This window comes from Spermophilus citellus (assembly GCF_964194105.1).
Source record: "Spermophilus citellus genome assembly, chromosome: 6".
Lineage (NCBI taxonomy): Eukaryota > Metazoa > Chordata > Mammalia > Rodentia > Sciuridae > Spermophilus > Spermophilus citellus.
This window is the reverse complement of record NC_138187.1, coordinates 84,692,894-84,716,372: the sequence shown is the minus strand read 5'-3', so window position 1 is coordinate 84,716,372 and position 23,479 is coordinate 84,692,894. Positions and strand designations below refer to the sequence as shown.

General features: G+C 41.4%; 1 protein-coding gene across 2 annotated transcripts in view; it reads right to left on the bottom strand.

Annotated features, from left to right (window-relative positions):
- Nucleotides 1-16,069: 16,069 nt before the first annotated feature.
- The window catches only part of USP6NL (USP6 N-terminal like), a 164,921-nt gene continuing 157,511 nt past the window's right edge, over nucleotides 16,070-23,479 (bottom strand). For both annotated transcript variants that reach the window (XM_081298830.1, XM_081298829.1), the window contains one exon: nucleotides 16,070-22,483. In XM_081298830.1, coding sequence (XP_081154956.1) covers nucleotides 21,072-22,483 — 1,412 coding nt within the window. In that variant the 3' untranslated portion in view covers nucleotides 16,070-21,071. The remainder of the gene's footprint in view (nucleotides 22,484-23,479) is intronic.

The window sequence follows — 23,479 nt, the reverse complement described above, 5'->3', positions numbered from 1 at the left end:
TAGTCATATATGCACATAGGGTAATAATGTCTGATTCATTCTACTATCCTTCCTACCCCTATATAGGGGTATATATACCCCTTTCTAACTCTGCAATCACAGAGACGGATCTTCCAGCCCAGTGGAACCTCCCAGTGACACAGCCCTAGCCAAGGTCCTGATTGCAGCCTCCAGAGGGATGTGGGGCCAGAAGCAACCAGCTACATAGCTTCAGATTCAGCGCTTCCCAAACTGTGCAAGCTAATAAATGTTTACTGTTGCTTAAAGTAGCCATGGCCAGGGATAATTTGTTGGGGTAGTTTATAGAGGCTGCTGCTGTAATGGAAACTTGAGAGGACAGGCATGGCCACGGAACCTGGTATTTGAATGGGACTGGAAGAACTTTGTAGAAAGTGTCAATGCAAACCTGCAGAGAAATGGAAAAGTGCTTATATGAAGCATGCATGTCCTTGAGGAGGCCCCAAGTAAGATCTTTAAAGGAAGAACAAAGTGTGATTACGAACAGTCATAGAATACAGGCAGAAGTTCACCAGCACTGTCGCCTGAAGTAATGAGGAAAGTGGAAACTGTACTCCACCTTGGGTGACCTAGCTAAGGAGGTGTGCAGTCGGTGTTGAAGGGGCATCTGATTCCTGCTCACTGCTTCTAATAAAATAGAAACATAAGCTAAAGGAAGGACCGTTCAGTGAAGGGAAGCTGATTTGTGGAATTCTCAACCTGTCCTGTGGCAAAAGATGTGAAAATAAAGAGGAATCCCAGGTAAAAACCATGCATAGGCACTGTCGAGGAGAGCTGGTCAGATGATGAGTCCAAGAGAGTGACTGTGTCTGATTCTGCTGGAGCAGCCACAACGAAGGCCACAGACAGGTGGCTTAAATAATTCATTTTCTCACAGATTCTTAGAGGAAGCCTCCTGCAGGCTGCAGGGCCCAGGTCAAGGGCCCAAGCAGGGTTCGTTTCTTGGGGGGACCTCTCCTCCTGACTCGTACACAGTGCCTGCTTACATGGCCTCTGCTCTGCACATATGGACAGACTGAGGTCTCTGGGGTTTCCTCTTCTTAGAAGGACACTAGTCCTATTGGATTAGAGCCCCACCCTGGGACCCGGTTTAACTTTAGCTATTTATTTTTTTATTTAGAGACAGGGTCTTGCTAAGTTGCTCCGGCTGGACTCATCTGTTATCCTGCTGCCTCAGCTCCCAAGTAGCTGGGATCACTGCACCCAGCTATCACTTTAAACACCCAAATCCAGTCCCAGTGGGGGTTAGGACTCCAAAATATGGATTTCAGGGGGACACAATTTGGCCCCTAATAGCTTATAAAAACCTTTGTTCAGATCTCTGAAAAATCCAAGGGAATAGGTTTGCAGTGGCAGCAGCTGACCTTTGCTGAATATGTAGGAGGCCAGGCTTGGGCTGCAGAACCCACCAGAAGGCACCATCTTCCTGTAAGGCTGAGCAGAGTCCAGAACCAGGAACCTGGCAGGGTGCACTGTGTCTCAGTGCACGGGAAGGCTATTGCCCTAGGCTTGTGTCCCAGTGAATGCTGACACTGGACTGCTGTGTTCTGATGGGCCATTCCTGTCTAATGGACCAAAAAGTAAGTGAGCATCCTGAGGGTGGTCCCTGTCAAACACAGTGGACACTCTGTGTCAGTCATCCTGGGGAAAGACTGGTCTTGAGAAAGGAAATGAGGATTAGAGACCTGGGCCCAGGTGGCAGCTGGGCTAGGCCCATGTTGGGGCTGTACACAAAGCCCCCTAGGGGAGGAAGAGGGCTCCTCCTTCCCATGAAGACCACCTGGAGGCCAGTTGGGGTGCCTGAATGAGACGACCCCCAAGACAGACTCACCAGGAAGCTCTAATAGCCACATCTAGTCAGCTTATGAGTTATCTGTGCTGTGCCTCCTTCTCCTTTTTGATCCCTGGCTCTTCAGGACAGTATGGCTTCTGTCATGGTGTAAGACTTTAAGGGAAGCCTGTCTCATATTTGAAATGCAGTGCAAAAGGGGCAGCAACCTGAGGGGCAAGGATGGCTGCACAGCTCTATGACACACCTGCCTAACAGAACCCAGACCCCCAAACCTCAAACTCAGACCCCAGACAGTTCAGGAAGGCTGAAAGCCTGGGTGAGGAGGGGCCCCAAGATAAACAGCTCATATGATTGACAGGTAGATGGGGAATTTGTGGGAAGGTATGGTTTCACTGGCAGGTGCAGACCATCGAGGACTGGATACACAGGCTAGTGATGAATGACAGAGATAGACAAGAGTGATGATGTACAGGTGAACAGTTGATGGGTAGATAGATTCCAAATAGACAGATAGGCCGACAGACAGACAGATGATGTATAGGTCAATAGATGATAGATAAACAGATGATGGGTGGAGAGATGGATAGATGGATAGTAGACGATGGGTAGATAAATAGATGATGGGTGGATGAATAAATAGGTAACAGACTAAGGTATAGGAAGAACAGATGTATGGATGGAGATATAAGTATAGGGTGAATGGATGGACAGATAATGAATAGGTAGATAGATGATGGTTAGATAAAATGCTAAATAGATGATAGAGACAGAAACATAAGATGGATGGATGGATGGAGGTATAAACATGGGATGGATGGATAAATAGGATGATAGAAAATTGGAGGGGAAACTTTCTTTTAATCTTCCTAAAATATGGACAAGGGGCAAAGCAAGGGCAGTAAACCATGAAAGGCATAAGAACGCAGAATGTAAATGACTCATTTTTGTTCTTCAAGGATTTTGACAGGCAAAGGTCAAGAGTTCCTGGTTTCCCTTTTCTACATGCACCTGATGGGGACATTTCACACAGCTTTGCCCAACTGTAGCCAGGAGATCAAACTTGACATACATAGAACCCAAAGAACTAAAGAGCGTGCCATTTCTGGCTCCATGTCACACAACAGAAGAACGTGCGGCGATGAGGAAGATGTTGTCCACTGCCACCCTCCAGCTTCTTCCACCCACCCTGTTTCCTCCCATGGTGACTCCTTGTCCCTCACTTTCTAGGTACAGACACAGGGTTACAGTATTTTGCCTACTTACAGTATAGCAGCTCCAACAATATTCTGAAGAATGGGGCTATCTAGGGGCACAAGGCCCGGTGCAGGGCCAACTACTTTCATTTAAAACAGCATAAGCTCCCCATAAATGAGAACACCAAATAGATTCTGGAGGCTGACGGGACAAAAGGGAGCCAGGAGGGGACTCTGAGAGTTCTAATGCCATGTGAAGGACCTTCATGGTGGGCCAACCCCCTATGCAATGAGCATTTATAAAGCTGATTGTCTACTATTACCTGGAAACAAAGAGAAATTATTTGCAATTATTCTACACTGAAAAATAGCAAGTTTGGGAAGTTTTTTTTTTTTTACTCCCCTACTCCATTGCCCATTAATAGCTATAAGGAAGAACAATACCCCTCTGATTTGGAGTAATGCAATATATCAGAACATGCTTTACAGCTGCAGAGGAGGTGGGCGAGAAGGATCTACCTTTAAAGAACTCCAATTAAAGTAATTACCATTGTTACAGAAATTACTGTTTTTAAAAGACTGAAGTCCTCCATTGGAGAACTCTTAGGAAGAGGAGGAAAAAAAAAAAAGCCACATGACCAGCCTGATTAGGGAGAACAAAAGCCAACCATTGTGGAACCCACGTGCTTAACTCCTCCCGGGCTCTGCTCTTTTGTGGGCAGCCTCCATTCCTGAAAGCTTGTCATATTTCCTGAAGTTTTCAGAGACTGTCAGCCATGCACCCAAGGTGGGAGGGGCAGGCACTTGAGCAGAGCTGCACACACCAACACCAATCACTTGAGGCTGTCTTTCTTCCTGGGAATCCCTCTCAGACAAGGGCTCCTGATGCTTCCACCCTCATTATGCATCTAGGAGTGGATGGCCCACTGAGGGGAACCAGGGTTCTGAGAATCCACACTCATGTGACAAAAATCACAGGCGGATAAAGATGTGACCTAAGGCAAGGAGGCCCCATGTAGGATTAGGGCTGCGGGAAGCCGTGTGGCCAGGCAATTGGGCTAAACTTTGTGCTCTGGTCCTGTAAGCAAGAGCTGGTTGGTAGCTTGGTGTTGGTGGAGGCATTCTTAAGTGGGAGGGAAAAGACCAGTTTTTCTATCTTCAGTGAGCTACAGATGGATGGTTTTTTGTTTGTTTTTGGTAAAGTACCCTAAAATTAATCTCTAGGAAAGTGAAGTTAATAAAACAAAGGAACATAAGCCCCACTATTTTATGATTAGGTTCAAGATATAGAAATTACTCAGTCAAATTGCTATAAAGACCTCTGAAAGCTGTTCATTTCTGTCCTTACCTCATTATTGATGAGTGACAAGTCTTCTTCCAAATGGCCCCACTCCAAGGTCACATTTTGAGCAACTCTGGTCTAGGACAGCATATTCCTGAGGATGTCATCAGAATACTGTTCAGCCAAGATGATTACAGGAAAATGGGTCTGATGTCAAACAAGATATGAAAAAGGATACATTTTTTGGGGGGGGCATGCAGGCTGCTATTGGTGGCATATTATAGATTCTGAGAAATCCTGTTTCAAAAAAAAATGCTTCCCTTTACTGAGATGTTTCCCAAATTTATCTGATTCTTTGTCACTTCTCTTTTTTTTTCTTTTTACTTTATTTCATAGGGCTAATAACAGAATCTGGGGCCTCACATGTATCAGGCAAGCTCTACCACTGAGCTAAACCCCAGACTTCATTTATTTTTACATAACACTTGAAATATTCTCTAATCTACATTCTACCAGTCAAGTGCTAAAAAATGCTCACCTGAGGTCTGGGCTCATGGGATCTGCCCAGCCTGTCAAAAGGAGGTCAATACTGCTGGCCGCAAAGCAGAAAATTCCCTAGGGTTAGCTGAGCTTTATCAGCCTGCATCTGCTGCCAAATGGTGACACCTGGATCCTAAGCAGACCACCCTGTACAGTGCAGGGCATTGCTTCCGGTGGGATTCAGGTTCCCAGAGTTGAGTGGCAGTGACTAAGATCTCCAGCTGTTAGTGTTCTGTGTTTTGGCACCTGCCTGGCACCTAGGGCCAAGATGGCCTTTAGTGAAAGATAAGAGAAACTCAAATTCATTGAAAGAAGACTCCAAGTTGTACGAGGGAGCTTCAGGGCACCAACTAGAGCAACCCTGCTGTCCTTCCCTAGTTCACTCAAGCTAGGCCCCAAAACGGGTTTCCCTAATCAGCAAACATCCCAGGTAACTGATTTCCTTTACAGGAGGCTTTCAAATACTGCTTAGAGCCTCCCGACTCCCTTCTGATGGAACAATATCTATAGAACAATTTCTGCACCAGGTACCCCAAGTGCCACTCACAGGAGCTGGGTATACTAAGACGTCTGCGTGTGCCAGGGCACAGCGCACTGTTTCAGCAGTCACACGGGCAACGGGCTACAAGTCGTGCTAGAAAAACATACTTAAAAAAAAGACTTAGATTTTCTGTGGTTAACACCCTTCATATTATTTGACAGAGCAGACCTGCAAAAAGCAAAAGTCCCGAATCATCCCGGCCTTTTCTTCTCTCACCCTCCACTCCACCCAAGGGCAACACTTTTTAGTTCTCTCTTCAAAATATATTCAGATTTCAATTCTTTGCCCCTTCACTGCTGGGGGCCTGTCTGAGCCACCACTGATGCTCCTCTGTTAACAGCCAAGAACCCCAGATGCCTCTCCTGCTGCCACTCACCTCCTCATCCCCATGTCTTTTTATCCAGCAGCAAGGGGATTGCTTTGCTTAAAAGCCTCCCATTTCTCTTAGATTAAAGCTGAGCTCTAGCAAATTCATGATCCTGGTACAATTTCTGTACCAGGTACCCCAAGTGCCACTCACAGGGAGGTGGGTACAATAAGAGGTCTGCATGTGCCATGACACTGGCAGCGGTCATGCATGTAACTGACCCCAGATGCTGGGGTTTGGCTCCTGTGTCCCACCTGCCCCCCACCAACCCCCGCCCAGTTCCGGCCCTTTGCAGTCTTGGCTCAGCCTGGCTGCTGTTGCCCTCCTGCCTCAGAATGGGTGCATTTGTCCTTCCTTCTGCCCTAGAGAGTCTTCTCTGGGTATCTAAAGGGCTTGCTGCTCAGCTCCTTCCAGGCCATTCCCCAAGGCAACTTCTCAGGGTGGTCTTCCTGGAGAGCTTACCCAACGCCTTCCTTCCCTCCCCCAGGTTTTGGTTGTTCCGCAGCCCTCTGATTCTGACAGTCCCCAAGGGCTCTGCCTTGTGTGCTTCCTGCCTGGGATGGTGCACCGGAGAGCCTGGGGCTTTCCTGTTCCCACACTGCTGTGCTCCAGTGCAGAGAAACTGCCTGACACAAAGCAAATGCTCAGTGCGTGCTTACTGAAGGGAGAAGGAAAGGGAAGCAAGAAGGAAATGCAGGGCGCTCATTCTTTCCTTCCAATGACCTAGAAAAACATCCAAGCTGATCATGTACGATGCTTGCTTAGCTTCTGACTAAAACATAGACTTTTGGTACTTCCTCGGCAGGGAAGGGTGCTTCTCCTCATTTTTCATTTAGCCAGTGTACAGCAGAGCCACTGTTGGTCAGTGGTTCAACTTTCAGTGACCTTTGGCATCATCCTCATTGGAAAATGGGGATGCATTTAACTCTTGAGATAGACATTGCCCAAGGTGAAGAGCAGAGCAAGGTTGGAGGTCCAGTCTTCCCTCTGGAATGCTACTTCTTTAGGAGGTTCTTTGGCATGACCAATGACACATCTCCTGCATAATTCATTGCCCCCACTTGCTCACGGCAGGGTAAACATGGGTGATGCACAGGTCCTGGGTATACCAATAGCTTGACAGATTAGGTGCACGTGGTGCTGAAGGTCCCAGGAAAGCGGTCTTTGTCCAGGCTTTGGATGATACTGGAGTCTCTATGCCCTGAAGGAGGTCTCTCTGGAGCTGTGGAGCTGGCTACAATCCCTCAGAATGAGCTGCTCTTCCCCGTCTCAGGGGCAAACGCTGCAGATGTGTCAGCATGCTTAGGACAAGAACCTTAAGCAACTAAGGCATTTGGGGGAACATCCAGGTTCTCACACCATCATTTTTTCCTTCCTGGGTTTGTTTTCCCTCATGCATTCATTCAACATTAAATGCTACTGAACACTCACCTCGATTAGAGAGAGAAATTTGCAACGGATCTTTCTTTTCATACTTCTGTCTTCTGCTCCATTTTTTTTCCCTTTCCCTTTGAGCTCTTTACCTAAGGCTATTCCATGGGGTTGAACTCAGGGTCTTGACAGCAAGAAAGGTTGCTGGCCCCTGTGCAGATGGCCAACACAAATGGTCTCCTTGGGGAAGGTATAACCCTCAAAAGGCCCAGCTAAATCTGCTGGTTGTCTTGGACATTCTGTAACTCTCTGTGCATGGAAAATGAGTGGGGACACTTGTCTCCAAGTGGATCTTTTAAAAACCCCTTAAGAGAAAGTCATGGGGAAGGTAGGAGAGCCATAACTGTAGATTGATTGAGCCCTGGGTTCTATGGGGACAGGCTTGTCAGAGCTGGCACTTCCACATGGCACAAGGCCCAGGCATAGCAGGTGGCATAGACACAGCCTTAATTGATAGCTTAATTAAGGAATTAGGTAGGTTATAACTTCCAACCCACAGCTTGGTTAAGCTAAATTTCATTATCTCCTTTTCCCGTAGAGACAGCACACAGAAGTAAACAAGGGGCGGGTGTGGTCCCCCCAAGAGCTGTTGCTCACCTGGTTTGGCCTAACTACATGTAAAGCAGGAAGGAAATGACGTGCAAAGGAGAAAATGTCATGCTCACTTCTTCTACTTGTTGGAAGCTGCCTCAGGAAGCCCCCAAAGAATCATTTGTCCTGTTCCCTCAAGAGCTCCCCATTTGCCTCCTGAAGAGGAGAAGCATCATCTCTGACAGCTAAGCCAGAGCCTTCGAAGGTCCTAAACCTGTGAAATAAATAAAGTCTGTGGAGACCTGGAGGAAGAAGACAAACAGCCATCCCATTCATCTCAGCCCAGGAAACTACTGTGCTCCGTAAGCCTTTGTGCAGCCACCTCTGGCTCCTGTGTGCGTGTGTGTTGGGAGGTGGGGGGATGGGTGGGTGGTACTCAGAAACTTGAACTTCTTCCTGATTTCTTTTCAGGGACCCCTGGCCTTGATCTTTGTTACTCAATGTGGTCCCTTAAACTAACAGCACCAACCTAACCGGGGTATAAGACATACAGGAATGGCAAATCTATGAAATCAGAATCTGCATTTGAGCAAGATGCTCAAGTGATTTGTATGCATATTAAGGGTTTAGATTAGGTGAATAGAATCTAGTCTTTCAGCTAAAATGAATTATTCAATTCTTATTTGTATTATCATAATAATATAAAGGCTTTAACTAGGATTGTTTTGTTTTTTAATTAGGAATATAGTGAACAAAACTAAATTTTATCCTAATGGATACTTACTGGCACATAGTAGATGGCCAATAACACTGCTGAACAAATGAGAGAGTGACTTAGGGACCACATTACATGGACCAATCTACACGACAATGCTGTTAAGACTTCTATTGAGCTACTTTCCCTCCTGTTAACAGGACTAAACCACCATCTTTTGACTGGGTTGGTGGGTTGGTTTTAAACTGACCTGGCTTCCTATCTTTTGGTTCTCACACTGAGTTGTCACCTGTGGGTGGGGAGCACGTTATACAATGTCCCTTTTTTGAGACGAAGCAGGAGTTGGGAAATGTCGTCACTTTGACTATCTTGGGCTTGTTTCTTCATCTGTAAAATGCCAATCTCAAACTGGCAGCTGTGGGATACTCTCTGGGTTAGGCCAGGTTCCCTCTGGCCTTTGCTTTCACATGTATTTGCCCAGCGACTAGACCCTGGGCAGGTCTGTTGTCCCTGTTGCCCATCAACACACTTAATCACAGAAGAGCTTCTAGTTGTCTTTGCATTGATCATCATTTCTTGTATCACTTTGGTTAAGTTCTGATTTCCTTCATGTCTCCAGGTTTATCTCAGACTTCATCCATAGATTATAGTGAATTAAAAAAATACATTGTACAATCCCCTTTTCAGGACTCTGATTAAACTCACACACCCCATCTGGCGTTATAAAAGCTCTTTCAAGCATCAATTCCTTCTCTGAAGTTATTTCCAAAAACCTACCCATAAATTAATAGTTATGATATGCTTACTAGTCTCTCCAGGACTTCTGATAGTCTATTGATTCTAGGCAGCAGCTTAGCATCTGGTCTGGCTATAAAATTTAATTTTCTATAAACCACATGTTCCAATCACATCATATGGTACTGAGGGTTCTAATGCTGTGTGTGGCCTGGTGCTGATCCATATGGTTCTTTCCCATTCTGCAAAGAAGGCTTAAAAAAAAATAATAGAGTATTTTTTAAACAGCTAAATCTGCTCAACTTAAAGGATGGTCTGCTTTTTGAGTTTATGCTCTTGTTTTCTTTTTGTTATGTTACAATATTATTTTTCTTTTTATATACATATTTGACAAAGTTCTAATCGACAACTCTGTGCCCAAATCCTAGAGTGACGTTTTGCTGATCCATGAAATCCAAAATAGGATGTCTAGTGATTTTTTTTTTTACAAGATGGGACAATCCAGGTTTAAAACCTCCTCCACCTCCTTTCTGGAATCAATAAATACCTTCCTATTATTTCTGATCAAGGACAGCCAGTGATGAAAAGACTGGTTTCCCAGACATGCTTTTAAACAGAAGCCTGTAAGCCCAACATGGATTTATTCGGCATGAAGAGACTAGGAGGCATCTGATCTGAGGCTTTCTCCATATTTTGAGGTCTTCATATCTCTTGAGTCATATGCATCTAAAAATTATTATCATTATTGCTTTTCAAACTTTCAGTCACTAGGCATCACTTTGACCTTCAGCTTCAGTGGTAAAATTTCATCCTTAGGCCACGCCAGCCCAGGGGCACTCAGAATTTGGCTTCTACTTGTACTCCTCGGCTTCCAGGAACCCCAGGGCCTCTGACCTTCTGCTTTTAAGGCTGTCCCTAGTACCTCTCTAATTGTGCTCCCTCTCCCAGTAAAGGAAAGGACAATACTGCTCAGGGGGAGGAAATATAAGTGACAGCCCCTTCCTTGAGGATCAGATTATCAAAAGCTCTGGCAACACCTGTGACCCAGGTGGGGAGAGCATGCTCTGCTTCACTTCATCCCTTTCCCAGCTACTTGGGACACATCCAGTCCCCTTGTTAGGGTCTTGGCCGCTGCTCACCTGTCTTGTTTCAATGTGGCTCATACTCATGTCCCAGGTGTCTGGCCAGCGGTTCTCATATTCTCTTCAGAGTCTGTGCAAACAGAACTTCTCACCACACTCCTAATGGCCCATGGCTCTCAAGCTCATGATTAGCAAATCCCATCTCCAGCCCACTCATGACCTCTGACACTATAATGCTTCAAGGATGGCCTAAGGCAAAAGTCAGAAGCAGGAAAGCCAACTAAGAATTATAGGGACACTGTCTTGTAGCTTTTTTCACTTAGCAATAAATCATAGATAGCTCTTTCGCCATCAGTACATAAAAAGCTACCTACCTATTTTTAAATGGTGAACAGTATTTTTTATATGGATATACTATTTAACCTATCATTTCTTGATGGGCACTTTTTCTCGATTACAAAGAATGATGTGATAAACACACTTTTACATGTACTTTTTATGCTTGTATTTCTGTTTCATGGAAGTAGTATTTCTAGAACAAAGATAATATATAAATTCTGATACTGATACAGTAATACATTTTTGGAGTGCAATTTTTCTCTCCATAGTGGGGCATGATCAACATTCTTTTTATTAATTGCCTTTGCCAATCACTGTTGATTTCCGTTTCTCTAATTAATGGGAAGGAAACATATTGAATAACTCTATGCTTCTTTATTTATACATTTTCTTGGAATGTATTCCTTCTGGGGATATTTTACAAGCATAAAGGGGAAAAAAAGCTCCCTTTTTTTTTTTAAACCAGGGATTGAACCCAGGGATGCTTAACCAGAGACACATCCCCAATCCTTTTTATTTCTGAGACAGAGTTTCGCTAAGTTGCTTAGTGCCTAAGTTGATGAGGCTGGCTTTGAACTTGCAATCCTCCTCCCTCAGTCTCCTGAGTTGCTGGGATTAAAGGCAAGTGCGACCATGCCCAGTGAAAGCTCTTTGAACATGAATGGCATGAGCCCTTTCTCTACATCAACAACTGCCTCCTCACTGAAGCCTCGCTGAGCTCCTAGGTTCCAGGCATTGTCAACAACCTGGCCAGGAAGGCCTTGCATCCTCATTTTATTCATGTGACTATGTCCAGCAAGGTTGGTGGAAAAAGCTGGGACTCACCACCAACTTTGTTTTCAAGCCTATGTTCTTTCCATTATAGCACTAAAAAACTCTCTAGTAAAAATCTCTTGGGATGATTTTGGGTGGTTCCCTGATGTAACAGAAAGATATGGAACCTAGAAGAATTAAGAAATAAATGTGTGTAGAGAGAGGTTGAGGGCACGTCTCTTTTCTTTCTCTTCAGGCCAAGATACTTTGCTTCGTAAGAGAGGGAGGTCATTCCCTGTTTTTCAACAAGGGTTTCAAGCCTGAGGTGCCAATTTCTTGCAGCATATTCCTATGCAATTGGATTACAAGAACAATTTAGGTTCTCAGGATTATATTACTAAACCATGAAATGTTGGGCTACATCAATGTTTAACTTAAAAAAACAAAGACAAACCTAATTCCTGGGCCCTACTCCAAGAGATTCTGATTTAATTGGTCTGGGACAGGCCTGGGCAGCACTTTTGGAAGCTCTCCAAGTGACTGACTCTCAGCCTTGACTGAGGTCCACTGTGATACTGTCCACTATCCTGTCTAACTCTCCAGACCACTCTTTGTAGACGAGGAAATCGAGGCCCACCAAGAGAGTGTGACTTGCCCAAGGTCATGCTAATGAGTGGCAAACCCAGTAGTTTTGATGGCCTCTAGTCCACTCTACCAAACTGACAACTGCACAGGGACACCTTCGTTGCTTCTTTTCGAAGATAACTCTGCTTAATGGCATCATCCATGTGTGCAGACCTGGCTCACTGCTTAGAACTGTCGTCATGTTTGCAACTTCCAGAACTTAGGTCATTATTTCCTGCTCTGCTTCCTTTGCTCCCTCACTGTACCAGAGCACAGCCTCATCTCTCATGGCTACCAGGCAGTTTCCTCTGCCCATTACGATGGTGACATCACCCACAAGACCACTTCAAACCAGGTCTTTTCTCATGAGAGTCATCTTCAGGCTTGAGATAATTATTACTAAAGGCATCTGTGGTCCTGGGTGACCCTCCTTCTGGGTCCTTGCCACAGCACGTGGGCATCCACAAAGCTGATGTCTGCCTTCCCAGCCCAACTGTTTGCTCCCTGACACATGCCTGACCTCTCCTCCTCATGGTTTTCCTAGCACTTGAAGCCACCATATGTCCCCTGCAGAGGAGACAAACAGGTCTAGGGTATGCACACCCACCTCTCAGACTTGGGAGCAGAACCCTGTTCAAATTCCTACTCCTACCTCCAGAGTGTGCACATCAGGAAGCCAAGTCTCAGAGGAGCTCAGTGACAGGCCTGGATGAACACCATGAATTTCTGGCAGAGACTATTAACACATTTAAGATGGACTTGGCTTTCCTGGCCGCAGTTCACTGCTGACTCATACTTAGCTTAAGACAAAGTTAAACTTTTTCATTTTTGCATATGTGCTATTCCTAAGTCAATCTCCTCTTCATGTACTATTTGTGGCAGCAACATTTAAATAACTGCTCAACAAAGTGAACAATGCTCACAGGTAGTAACTAGGGTTTTCTTCATGCTGCCTGCTTCATATTCAGATTATGCCGATTTCCCTCCAAATAAAGGCAAGTCTGAATTACAGAAAGTTTAATAATTGGTGTTTTAATACTTAGGAACACATGAAGTCACAAACTGGAATAAAACTAAGGGATGACTTGTAGAGGTACTTAAGAATTCTGAAGTCAAACTGGTTTCTAATTAGCATTCTGTTTTAAATAAAAACACACCCTTCCTCCCTGTCCTAACTTATCCATCCTTCACTCCAGCTACTCTTGGGTGACTGTCCATCTCTCCTCATCCAGAGCTTCTGTGCCTGCAACCACTGCAACCTGACTGTGGCTCTAAGAATGACGCCATGCCAGCAAAGAGCTCCTAAGTGTCAGTCCCACATCACTGGCCTTTCTGCTGCATCTTACACCGCCCATCATTTCCTCCTTACTGAAGAACTCGCTCCTCCAGCCACAGCACCATCTTTTCAAATCATGCCAACTGCGCTTTCCCTTTCACGATGATGTCTTATTTACTGCTTTTATCCCTGTGCTCCTGAGTGGACTCTCAGCCCCATGAATGAAAACAAGATCAGATTCCTCTCAGTCACTAAAACCTAGCACCATGGTGGCATGAGATAATATCACAGATTTTTGGTGTGTGATGACACTATGCCAAGCACTTTATACAAATTAACTCAATCCTCATAACTATGAAATAAAAACTACAACCTTCATTCTATAGATGAAGAAGTGGGTCAGAATGAAGGCTCCATAGGGACAAGGACGCATCTTATCACTTGATTTCAACAGGATGTAGAACAGTGACTGGCCAGAAGTGGAAAGTCTAAACCCAAGTCGTCTGACCCTAATAACTGGGCACTCCTATGTTGTGGAATCAGTCCATGACTGTCCTCTCTCCTGTGGCACCTCTTAAATGACTATGCATTATAACTGAGGAAAGTGAGACTTGGTAAGGGACTCACCTGAGGTCACACAGCTGGAGTAGCAAACACAGCCTACTGTGAAGATCTGATGACCTGCACCTTGCTCTGCCAAACGCACAGGAACACCACAGCTCTTTTTCAACAATAACCCTGCTACGCAGTATTATCCCTGCTTGGTAACTTAATAGTCATAGTGCAGTTTGGGTCAATACCCTAGGCTCTCCCCACTCTTTGCCTGCTGGCCTTCTTCCAGCCTGAATACTCTCCTGACTACTTCCTTCATGCAGGTGAGTCCCAAATCTCTCTCTAGAATAGTCAAATGCCTGTCAGACAACCCCATTTGTCAATCTCCAATTCACAAATTCTACACGTCAGAAGTAGCTTTCGCACTAAATCTAAACCGCTCTTTCTCCTCAACTCTTTTCACCAGATGGTGGCCACCCTACCCCCATTTTCACTCAACCTGTGAACTACAAAAAAAAATCTTCCTCTCTCCTAACAGCAGAGCATGCTGTTTCAGAGCAAAGCCATTCACGAGAGAATGGGAACTGTTTTAGCAAAAGTTGTGCAAGATGTATACTGAATTCACAAAACCCTGTGAGAGAAATTTTAAAAACTCAAAATAAATGGAGAGACAGAATCTATGATTATTGATTGGAGACTCAATGTTGTTAAGATGATCATCTTTCTAAATTTATATATAGATACAAAATTATCCCTCCCAAAACTTCAGCAGCTTTTTCTGCAGAAACTGATAAGCAGATCTTCAAATTTATACAGAAATACAAAGGACTCAGAATAGCCTAGTAAGAACAGCTAACTTCTCCATCCCTGCACACATGAAAACACACAAAAGGGGAGCATGTACACTTCGTGATTCAGAGCTTAAAAATTCTTACATATATGTTCAATTAACTTCTAACAGAGGTGCAATATGGCAAGGGCTCAGTCTCTTTTTTAACGTATGTGCTGAGATCACTGACCATCCCCTGGAATTAATCTCTTACCCTGTAATAAAAAAAAAAAAAAAACTAATTCAAAGTGGCTCAGAAGCCTAAATTTAAGAGCCCAAACTGTGAAACTTCCAGAATACATCAGGAGAAAAATCTTTATGGCCTTAAGTTAAGCAGAGATATACAGCACTAAGAGCACAATTCATACAAGGAAACTAATAAACTGGATTTCATTAAAATTAAAAACATGTTCATTTCTAAAGACATCAGTAAAAAACAGAAGACAAATCACAGGCTGGGAGAAAATATTTGCAAATCACATCTATTAAGAACTTATACCCAGAATATATTAAGAACTCTTATTATTCAATAATAAGAAAACTCAATTAAAAAGAAAGCAAAATATTTAAACAGACATTTCACCAGGGAAGATATACAATTGGCCCATAAGCACATGAAAAGATGCTTAACATCATTAGCTATCAGGGAAATGCACATCAAAGCCATGAGATATCACTTCACATTCACTAAAACTCAGATAATCACAAGTGTTGACAAGAAATCAGAACCCGCCTCCATTGTGGATAGAAATGCAAGATGGCACAGCTGCTTTGGAAAACAGTCTGGAAGTTTCTCAAAAAAGTTAAAACAAATGTCCATATAAAAATGTGTACACAAATGGTCACAGCAACATGTGAAAATAATCCAAATGTCTACCAACTGATGAATAAGCACAAGGTGTCAGTGCTACACAATAGAATACTATGCAGCAATAAAAGGCAAATTATTGATACATGATACAAGAATGAACTTCAAAGACATTGCTAAGTAAAAGAAACCAGAGGCAAAATACCCCCATTGTCTGATTTCACTTCAAGAAAGTATCCAGAAAGGGCAAATCAGGACAGAAAGTGATGAGTAGTTGCCTGAGCACTGAGCATGAGAACAGGCCTGAATTGCAAATAGGCACAATAGATCTTTTTGAGGTGATGAAAATTTTCTAAAATTAGTTGTGATAATGATACAATTACTAAAAAATCTTCTAAGTATAAAAGTGAAATGGGTGAATTTTATGATAGGCAAGTTATGCCTCCTTATATATCAGTTCAGGGGTAGGGAGGGAAACAGGCTGGGGATTCAAGTCCTGGCTCTATTACTTACCAGCTGTGTCACTAGAGGAAAGTTACCTAAACTCTGTGCTTAGTTTTCTCATCTGTGAACTGGGAATTATAGTAATACACACAACATAGAGTTATTGTGAGAATTAAATTAAAAGCTGACACACATTAAATACTTAACACAGCGCCAAACACATAATATGCATTCAATGTTAACTATTTTTCTTACTAGGATTATTAGGATTGCTTTCATTCCATTGTCAAGTCTTGCCAATTTCATTTAGTAATCAGTTCTCAAATTAATCACCGTTTCTTCGAAGCTTCTTCCCTGGCCTTAAGCTCTGTAGCACTTGGAGATAAAGGACTCCTCCTGTCTTCCTAACCAGCTCCAGACTCACTCCCTCACATCTGCCTAGCCTCCACAGCCTCAAGGACCAGAGGAAATGGAAACACAAGCATGGCAAACCCCGCCAGGGTCAGGTTCAGTAGCATATGAGGGCCTCCACATCTGGTCTCTTTGTGGGACTTCTCCCTCCTTTGCCACCTCACCCCACAAACACATCCAAGGGGCAAAACCTCACACACATACCATGCAGCTCATGCAGCTGCACTTGCCTTCGTCCCTCTGCAGAATTTCCCCTTTCTCACTGCCTCCAGTCTACTATTCTAATCCTTTTAGGCTCAGCTGAGGCAACTCCTTCACCTAAGGGCTTCCTAAGCTTTTTGAGAGGGGTCATTCTTGGCCTTTTGTGTTCACCGGAAGCTTGTGGACATCTCCACACTGAATCAAGAAACAAATATTACAAACCTGTCTCACATCTTGAAGAATGAACTCAGCACAGTTCCCTGGTACTTTTGAAGATGCTCAATAAAATGTTGACTGCTCCAATGAAGGGCTAACTAGTCAGTGTTTTCCCAGTGCTCAGGCTTCCAAATAGCTGAGCTTTTAAAAACATGTCATTTAAGGAAAGGGAGAGTCAGAGGTTGTTTAGGAAAATGGAAATCTTTATAAAGCTCTGTTTTTTTTTTTAAGATAGAGTGAGAGAGGGGGGAGAGAGAGAGAGAGAGAGAGAGAGAGAGAGAGAGAGAGAGAATTTTTTAATATTTATTTTTTAGTTATCGGCGGACACAACATCTTTGTTTGTATGTGGTGCTGAGGATCGAACCCGGGCCGCACACATGCCAGGCGAGCGCGCTACCGCTTGAGCCACATCCCCAGCCCCAAGCTCTCTCTGTTTTGAAGGACTGTTAGAAATAGCAAATGAGAGTGTTACAAGGTCATACTGCCTTTCATGTGAAGTGATCCACACTATAACCAGCAGCAGTTCATCAGAATTTACAAAGATGGCTGGCAATCTTAATCTTTCTGGTGGAGTTTTTCCTAACTTTCCTGATGTCAGAATTTCTAAAGACAAACTGTTAATCTGTTACTAATTTTTGAGCTCACAGTGGGAATCTTTGGAGGGATTTTTAAAGAGAGCTTAATAATTAAACTTTTAAGTTTTAGGGGAAAAAAAGTATTATCGGATGCCTGGATTCCACCCAGATAGTGTGATTTTAGTAGTCTGGGATGGGATCCCAGCAGAAAAGAAATTTTAAAGTTTACCAGATAATTCTAAAGAGAAGCAAGTGTCAAAATCCACTCTTAAGAAATCTGAAATTATTCCTTTCTCAGTTGCCTCACCTATAAGATGATGGCAGTCAGATTTATGAATAAGTTAAAGTTCTTGTGAAACTAAAATGTATCAACAGATGTTGCAGAGATTCCTTTCTCCTATTCTCAAAAGCTTGGGTCATCTTAAAAGTAAAGTTTGGCTGGGCACAGGGGCGCACGTCTATAATCTCAGTGACTTGGGGCTGAGGCATGGGGATCACAAGTTTGAAGCCAGCCTCAGCAATTTAGCAAGACCCTGTTTCAAAAGAAAAAAGAAAAGCCCTGGGAATGTGGGAGCATAGATCAGTGGCAAAAACCAACCAACCAACCAATAAGTAAAGTTTGACCCCTTCTATTTGGCCAATAAGCATTACTATCCTTATATACAGACATTTAAAATCTACTAAAGGACAATTTAAAGCAAAAACAAAACAAACAAACAAAAAACACCCAAATCCTCAAATCATAATTATTAATTAATAAGATTAAGATGCATGCACACCATCAAATGCATACTAAAATAAAAGTGTTTCTAAAAGGTATAATAATAATAATCTGATTTCAGATGAGGAAGCTGGAGGTCCTCTGTGAATAAATCTGTATTTGTAGACATGGCATGTTTTTCTCTCATCACGAAAGTTAAAGGAAAAGAGATCTCAACCAACTACTGACTGGGTATGGTTTTTGTGCTTACATTATAAAAGGATCCAAGAAATTTGAAGCCATTACAACTATGCAAGTCTACCTTAAAGTCACACCGAGTAGACACAATTTAGTGTTAGAATCTCCTCAAAATTAAATGGAATGTTAAAATAATTACATCTTTTTTTTTCCAAAAAATGTCCTATGGACTGAAGGAAGCTCTTTGCATGCTTTCAAAAAATGTTCTATCATTTACACTTCGAATCTGCATTAAGAAGCTGTCCATTTTTAAATAATCCTATTAAAAAAAAAGGAATTCAAATTTTTAAAACCCTTTGAGGTCCTGGATCTAGTTTCTTTAACTTCTCAAACTAAATATAATACACACATAAATAAATAAATAAAAATAAAAACAATACCAAAATTCTTATTATTTTGGGCACAACTGTCACAAAGAGAGTAATGAACGGCAAAATACACCATGTGCATACAATTACAGACAAAAACCAATCTCCATAATATTTTGACCCTCTTTGCCAATATTATTTCATTTTTATCATCATTTCATTAACTTTTATTAAAAAATAAATTTAAAAGAGTAAAACTGTATAGTGGCAAAATAATTTCAAATTAAATTCTGCTTAAAAAATGAACATAGCTACATTTGGTAAGAGGGAAGACTAGAAATAATATTGTAATGTCATTAAATAAGGGAAAGATGATGTCATTCTAAATACAGTCTTACTGGAAATTAATAAAACATGAAACACAGAACTGCAACATACACAATTAATGTGGTGAACACTGGGCAACATCACTCAATTAGAAAAGTAGCCTTAGAAGCATCAGGAATGCAGCACTTTTGCCATATTAAAAAAATGCACATAAAAGACACAAAACAAAAAATACTTATTACTTTTAGCATGTTAAAAACAATCACATCAAAAAAGTATACAGATAAAAAATGTCATAGATGACATAAGAAAATAGAGTGTGTGTGTGCGCGCATATATATATTTTTGCATATATATATAAACTCTACAGTATTTACCACTGTTGATATATATATATATATATATATATATATGAGCAGCTTGGGTGCTCTCATAAACTAAATTGTACAGCTTGGTTCATTACAAGTCACAGAATCATAGTTTAAAAATTTGAATTACTATCCTCAGCACATTTTTATACACATTTATTTCTCAGCTTCCACATGATCTAAATCAAGAACCTATTATTTTATCAGGAGTTTGAGCTTCAGTGTAGTGTTCAGCTTTAATACACTGCATTTGTTTTGCCATTTAAAAACATCATTACCAAGTTGATTAAAATTACATTAGACTCATTATATACATAAAAACATTGTCACATTCACTAGCTAAACAAATGTTATTTGCATTTTAAGACACACTTTTGTACCTCAAAAGCTTAAAGCCCCAACTTGCAACAGGAAGAGCCATCTATGTTAGACTTTCTAACTTTTTGTTTTCTAATATGAGCACAATAATGTTGAAAACAAGTACTCCAATTAAAAACAAAGTTCTATTTTCTTGGAGTGCCCAAAATTTTGTCAGTTTTCGGTAATTGTAGTGTAATAGAATATTTTTAAAGATATCACTGATTGTTTTAAACCATGAACCTGAATTTTTTTCACAGAAAAAGAAAAAATAGTTTTGAAAGTTTGAAAGTCACACTATGTTTTTTAAAAAGATCAAGATCTGAGATGCCTAATAATAGTTAGAATCATCTTTTTTACAATTTTAATATGAATAACATAATGGCCTGATAACTGCAGCAATATCCATTGATTACATTCTTTAAAGAAAATGTCAGAAAATGATCATGTAAACAACTGCCTTGGGCCCTTCAAGGTGAGGCCCTGCAAGAATTTAAGAGTCAGAATTGAGAAGTAACCAGACCATTAATACTTCTTTCAAATGAACTTCAAAGGCCTTTCACCTTGCTCCTCTAGTGCTGCATGGTCACGAAGTTGCAATTTCTCCTACAGCATTCCTGGTATCTGTCAAGGAACAGTATGCTCTGAGTGTTGCAAAAGAAAGAGCAGAGCCAGGTGCAAAAAAGCACTTAAGAATGATCTGGGGAAAATGGATACAAGGAGCGCTGTGCCTTTGGCCATAAACTTACCTACCTGCTCCAATTTTTAAGCACCAGTAAGTGGTAAGCCTTTCTCTCCCATGTCTTTAATTTTCAGATTGAAAGAAAATGGCAGCCATTGAAGGATAACAATGAGCATTCTGTGAGATACTATATTAACAAAGTCAGAGAAAACTCTAATTTTGTCAGTTTAGGTCCCAGGTTAAAAACATGGGGGGAGGGTGGTAGAACTAGACTAAAAGACAAAAAAAAAAAAAAAATATCATATTATACTATGGATCTAGATTAAAATTCATTTTTAAAAAAGTTTTTTTCTTCAGGTCTGTATTCAAATGTGTATGTATAGGTATCTATAATACCTATTAAAAGACATATTATATGTAGCCTTAGAAAAACATCTGTTCTAGGGTTTCTCAGTGGTTTGCTTACATTAGCTAAAACAGAATGGGCCAAAAGAATAAAAATGTTCAGGTTTTGGAGAAAGATATAAATGAAAGTGAGTAAAGGATCATTATTGTGCGTGTACCCCTAAATGCTATTGCTATGTTTCCAGGTTAAATTCTTTAACAGGTTCAGTGATGATGCAATTTAAAATGCTCATCTTAAGCAGCATCTACATGGAAGATGAAAACTTCTACATATTCTTATTACTAATATACATCAGAATTCTGCGAGTTGTTTCCAAGAGTATAAAATACTGCTTTGGCAATTACAAACATAGCAATGCAGGTTTCGTATGGTTTCTATTCTCTTGTCTTTTACCAAATATACATATATTCTCACAGCAATACTGATTCTTGAACAGAAAGCCCCTCCCGCTTTCTGTAGTGATATGCTGGAGGTGAAGGCCCTGCATACTGATACCCAGCTGAACTGGCATCTTCTACAGCTGGTGAAGTTTTATACCGCACTGGACTATCTACTGAAACTGCTGGGAGATTATGGTCTTGAAAGGGTACATGTTGAAAGGCTGAATATTTTGGTAAATTGCTTAAGTGGCTACGATTAGCATCTCGGGTCCATGATTGTCCGTGCATCTCAGGTCTGTATGTATAACTAATTTCTGACCATTTTCTGTTATCTGGTAAATAATCCACTGGAGGAATAATGAATTTTCCATTCTTTGGTGACCCTGAATTGCCTGAGTATCCCCCAGCACCAATATCAACAGGAAGGACTTCTATTCGACTGGATGGTAGTACAAGAGGTGTTGGGCGGCTGTAAGATTTCTCTGGAGAAATATCAACTGACAGAGTAGAACCGAAAGGTCTTCGGGAAGGATGAATTTGAGTCCCAGGGCTGATCTGTGGAGGTACAAAGCTGCTGTTAGCAGTGGGGATGTGTCTTGGAGAATTTCCGTGGTAAATAGGGGGGTTGCTATAGGAAGGTGGGTGCACAGTCCCTCGATCTTCCCCTTCTAACTGGGATTGATGTCTTGTATAGCCTGGAGGCTGTACTTTAAAAGTAAACTTGTTGGATACTTTTGATGGACTAGAACCTGGCTCAACATGCTTTCGTGGACTGTTAGAGTAAACAATGTTCCTTGGACTGTGAGAGTAAGCCCTTTCTAGTGCTTCTTCAGCAGAAGTTCCATTTTCATTCTCACCCCCAGGTACGTTATCATACTGGGATGCATTGGAGCCTCGCTTCCCATCATCAGCATCCAAAACCTTCATCTTTTGCCTTGTGTTTGATATCCGAGGATCAGTAGAATTTGGGATGGTGACTCCAAGTGTAGGGTGCACCGATCTACCTTCAATGGCATATTTGGCAGTCCTTTCAATAGCTGAAGTATCTGAGGGTTTATTCCATTTGGGCATAAATTCCTTTCTGATATTTGAAGTAGCATTGCTATTTTGGTTAGCAGCTGCATGGTTATACTGCTCGGAATTGTCTTGTGGACCTGATGCAAGTTTTCTTTGAAAAGCTGCCTCATTAAGATTTTTACTATCCTCATCCACGGACTTCTGCCGGAGCTGCCTGACTCTTTCTGGAGTACCAGTTCTACTCTGATGGTGGGGTGAGTGCTCATGCTTTTTGGAAGGCGATGATCCACTTTCTCTTCTGCTGCTTATATGGGGACTGGGCCTGCCAACACTTCTTTGTCCATTGCTCAGGTGATTAATGCCAGTAGAATGACATTCAGGTGGAAGCTGCCCCAAAGGTTTCTTTGGATATTCATCCTCTTTACCTAAAGGGAAAGATAAATTCATAAGTAAAATAAATATCTGAGTAAATAGTATCTGATTTAAGCACACATTATTAATAATTGCATGTTTTTTATATATACATATTTTTATACCATGGAATTTTAATGACTGTCAGGAAGTACTTTTTCTGGAAAGACCAATGTTAAAACATACCAAAACTCAAAACCTTATTAGGCAATGTACAGGCAGGAACAGTTTGAAACCTTGTGGACAAGATTCACACAATTGTATAACACAATTCCTGTATTTTTTTCAGACATATGGTTACATGCTTTTTCCAGGAATGCAAAGCTGATGTTCTATTTCCATTCCTGACACAATCCTGCAGAGTCAGTAATTCAGTATCTTAATATTATATTACTTTAACCTATCTCAACTAAAATTATTTCTAAATCTCAGTAAAACTTTCCCAGGATGGAGTTGTGGCTCAGTGGTAAAGCACTTGCAAAGCACATGCAAGGCACTGGGTTCAATCCTCAGCATCACATAAAAATAAATAAAATAAAGGTATTGTGTCCAATTACAACTAAAAAAATACTTTAAAAACAAACAAACAAAAAAAAAAAAACAAAACAAAAACAGAAAAACTTTCCCTATCAACTTCAAGCAGGTCTGTCAAATTTAAAATTCAACTGATGACCTACTGTAGTGTCAAACTTGTCTCAACATTATTGTTATTATTATATCTTGAATACCTTCCTTAGGATAATTTCCTGATAAAAAGTATTCTCTAACCAGAAGTAAAATTCTAAAAAGGTCTTACTTTAAATGCAAAAATAGAAAAAAATTTAAAAAAGAAAATTGTATCACATATGTTTTGTTTTATATTTTAAGTAATTAATAGAAAATTCATGAGGTATTTAAGAAAGGTTGAATAAACTGGCCATTTTAGTATGAAGTGTTTTAAGCTGATCTATTATGGGGTAGTCAATAAATACCATCATGAAAAAACAACAGACTCCATTTGCTAAAATTTC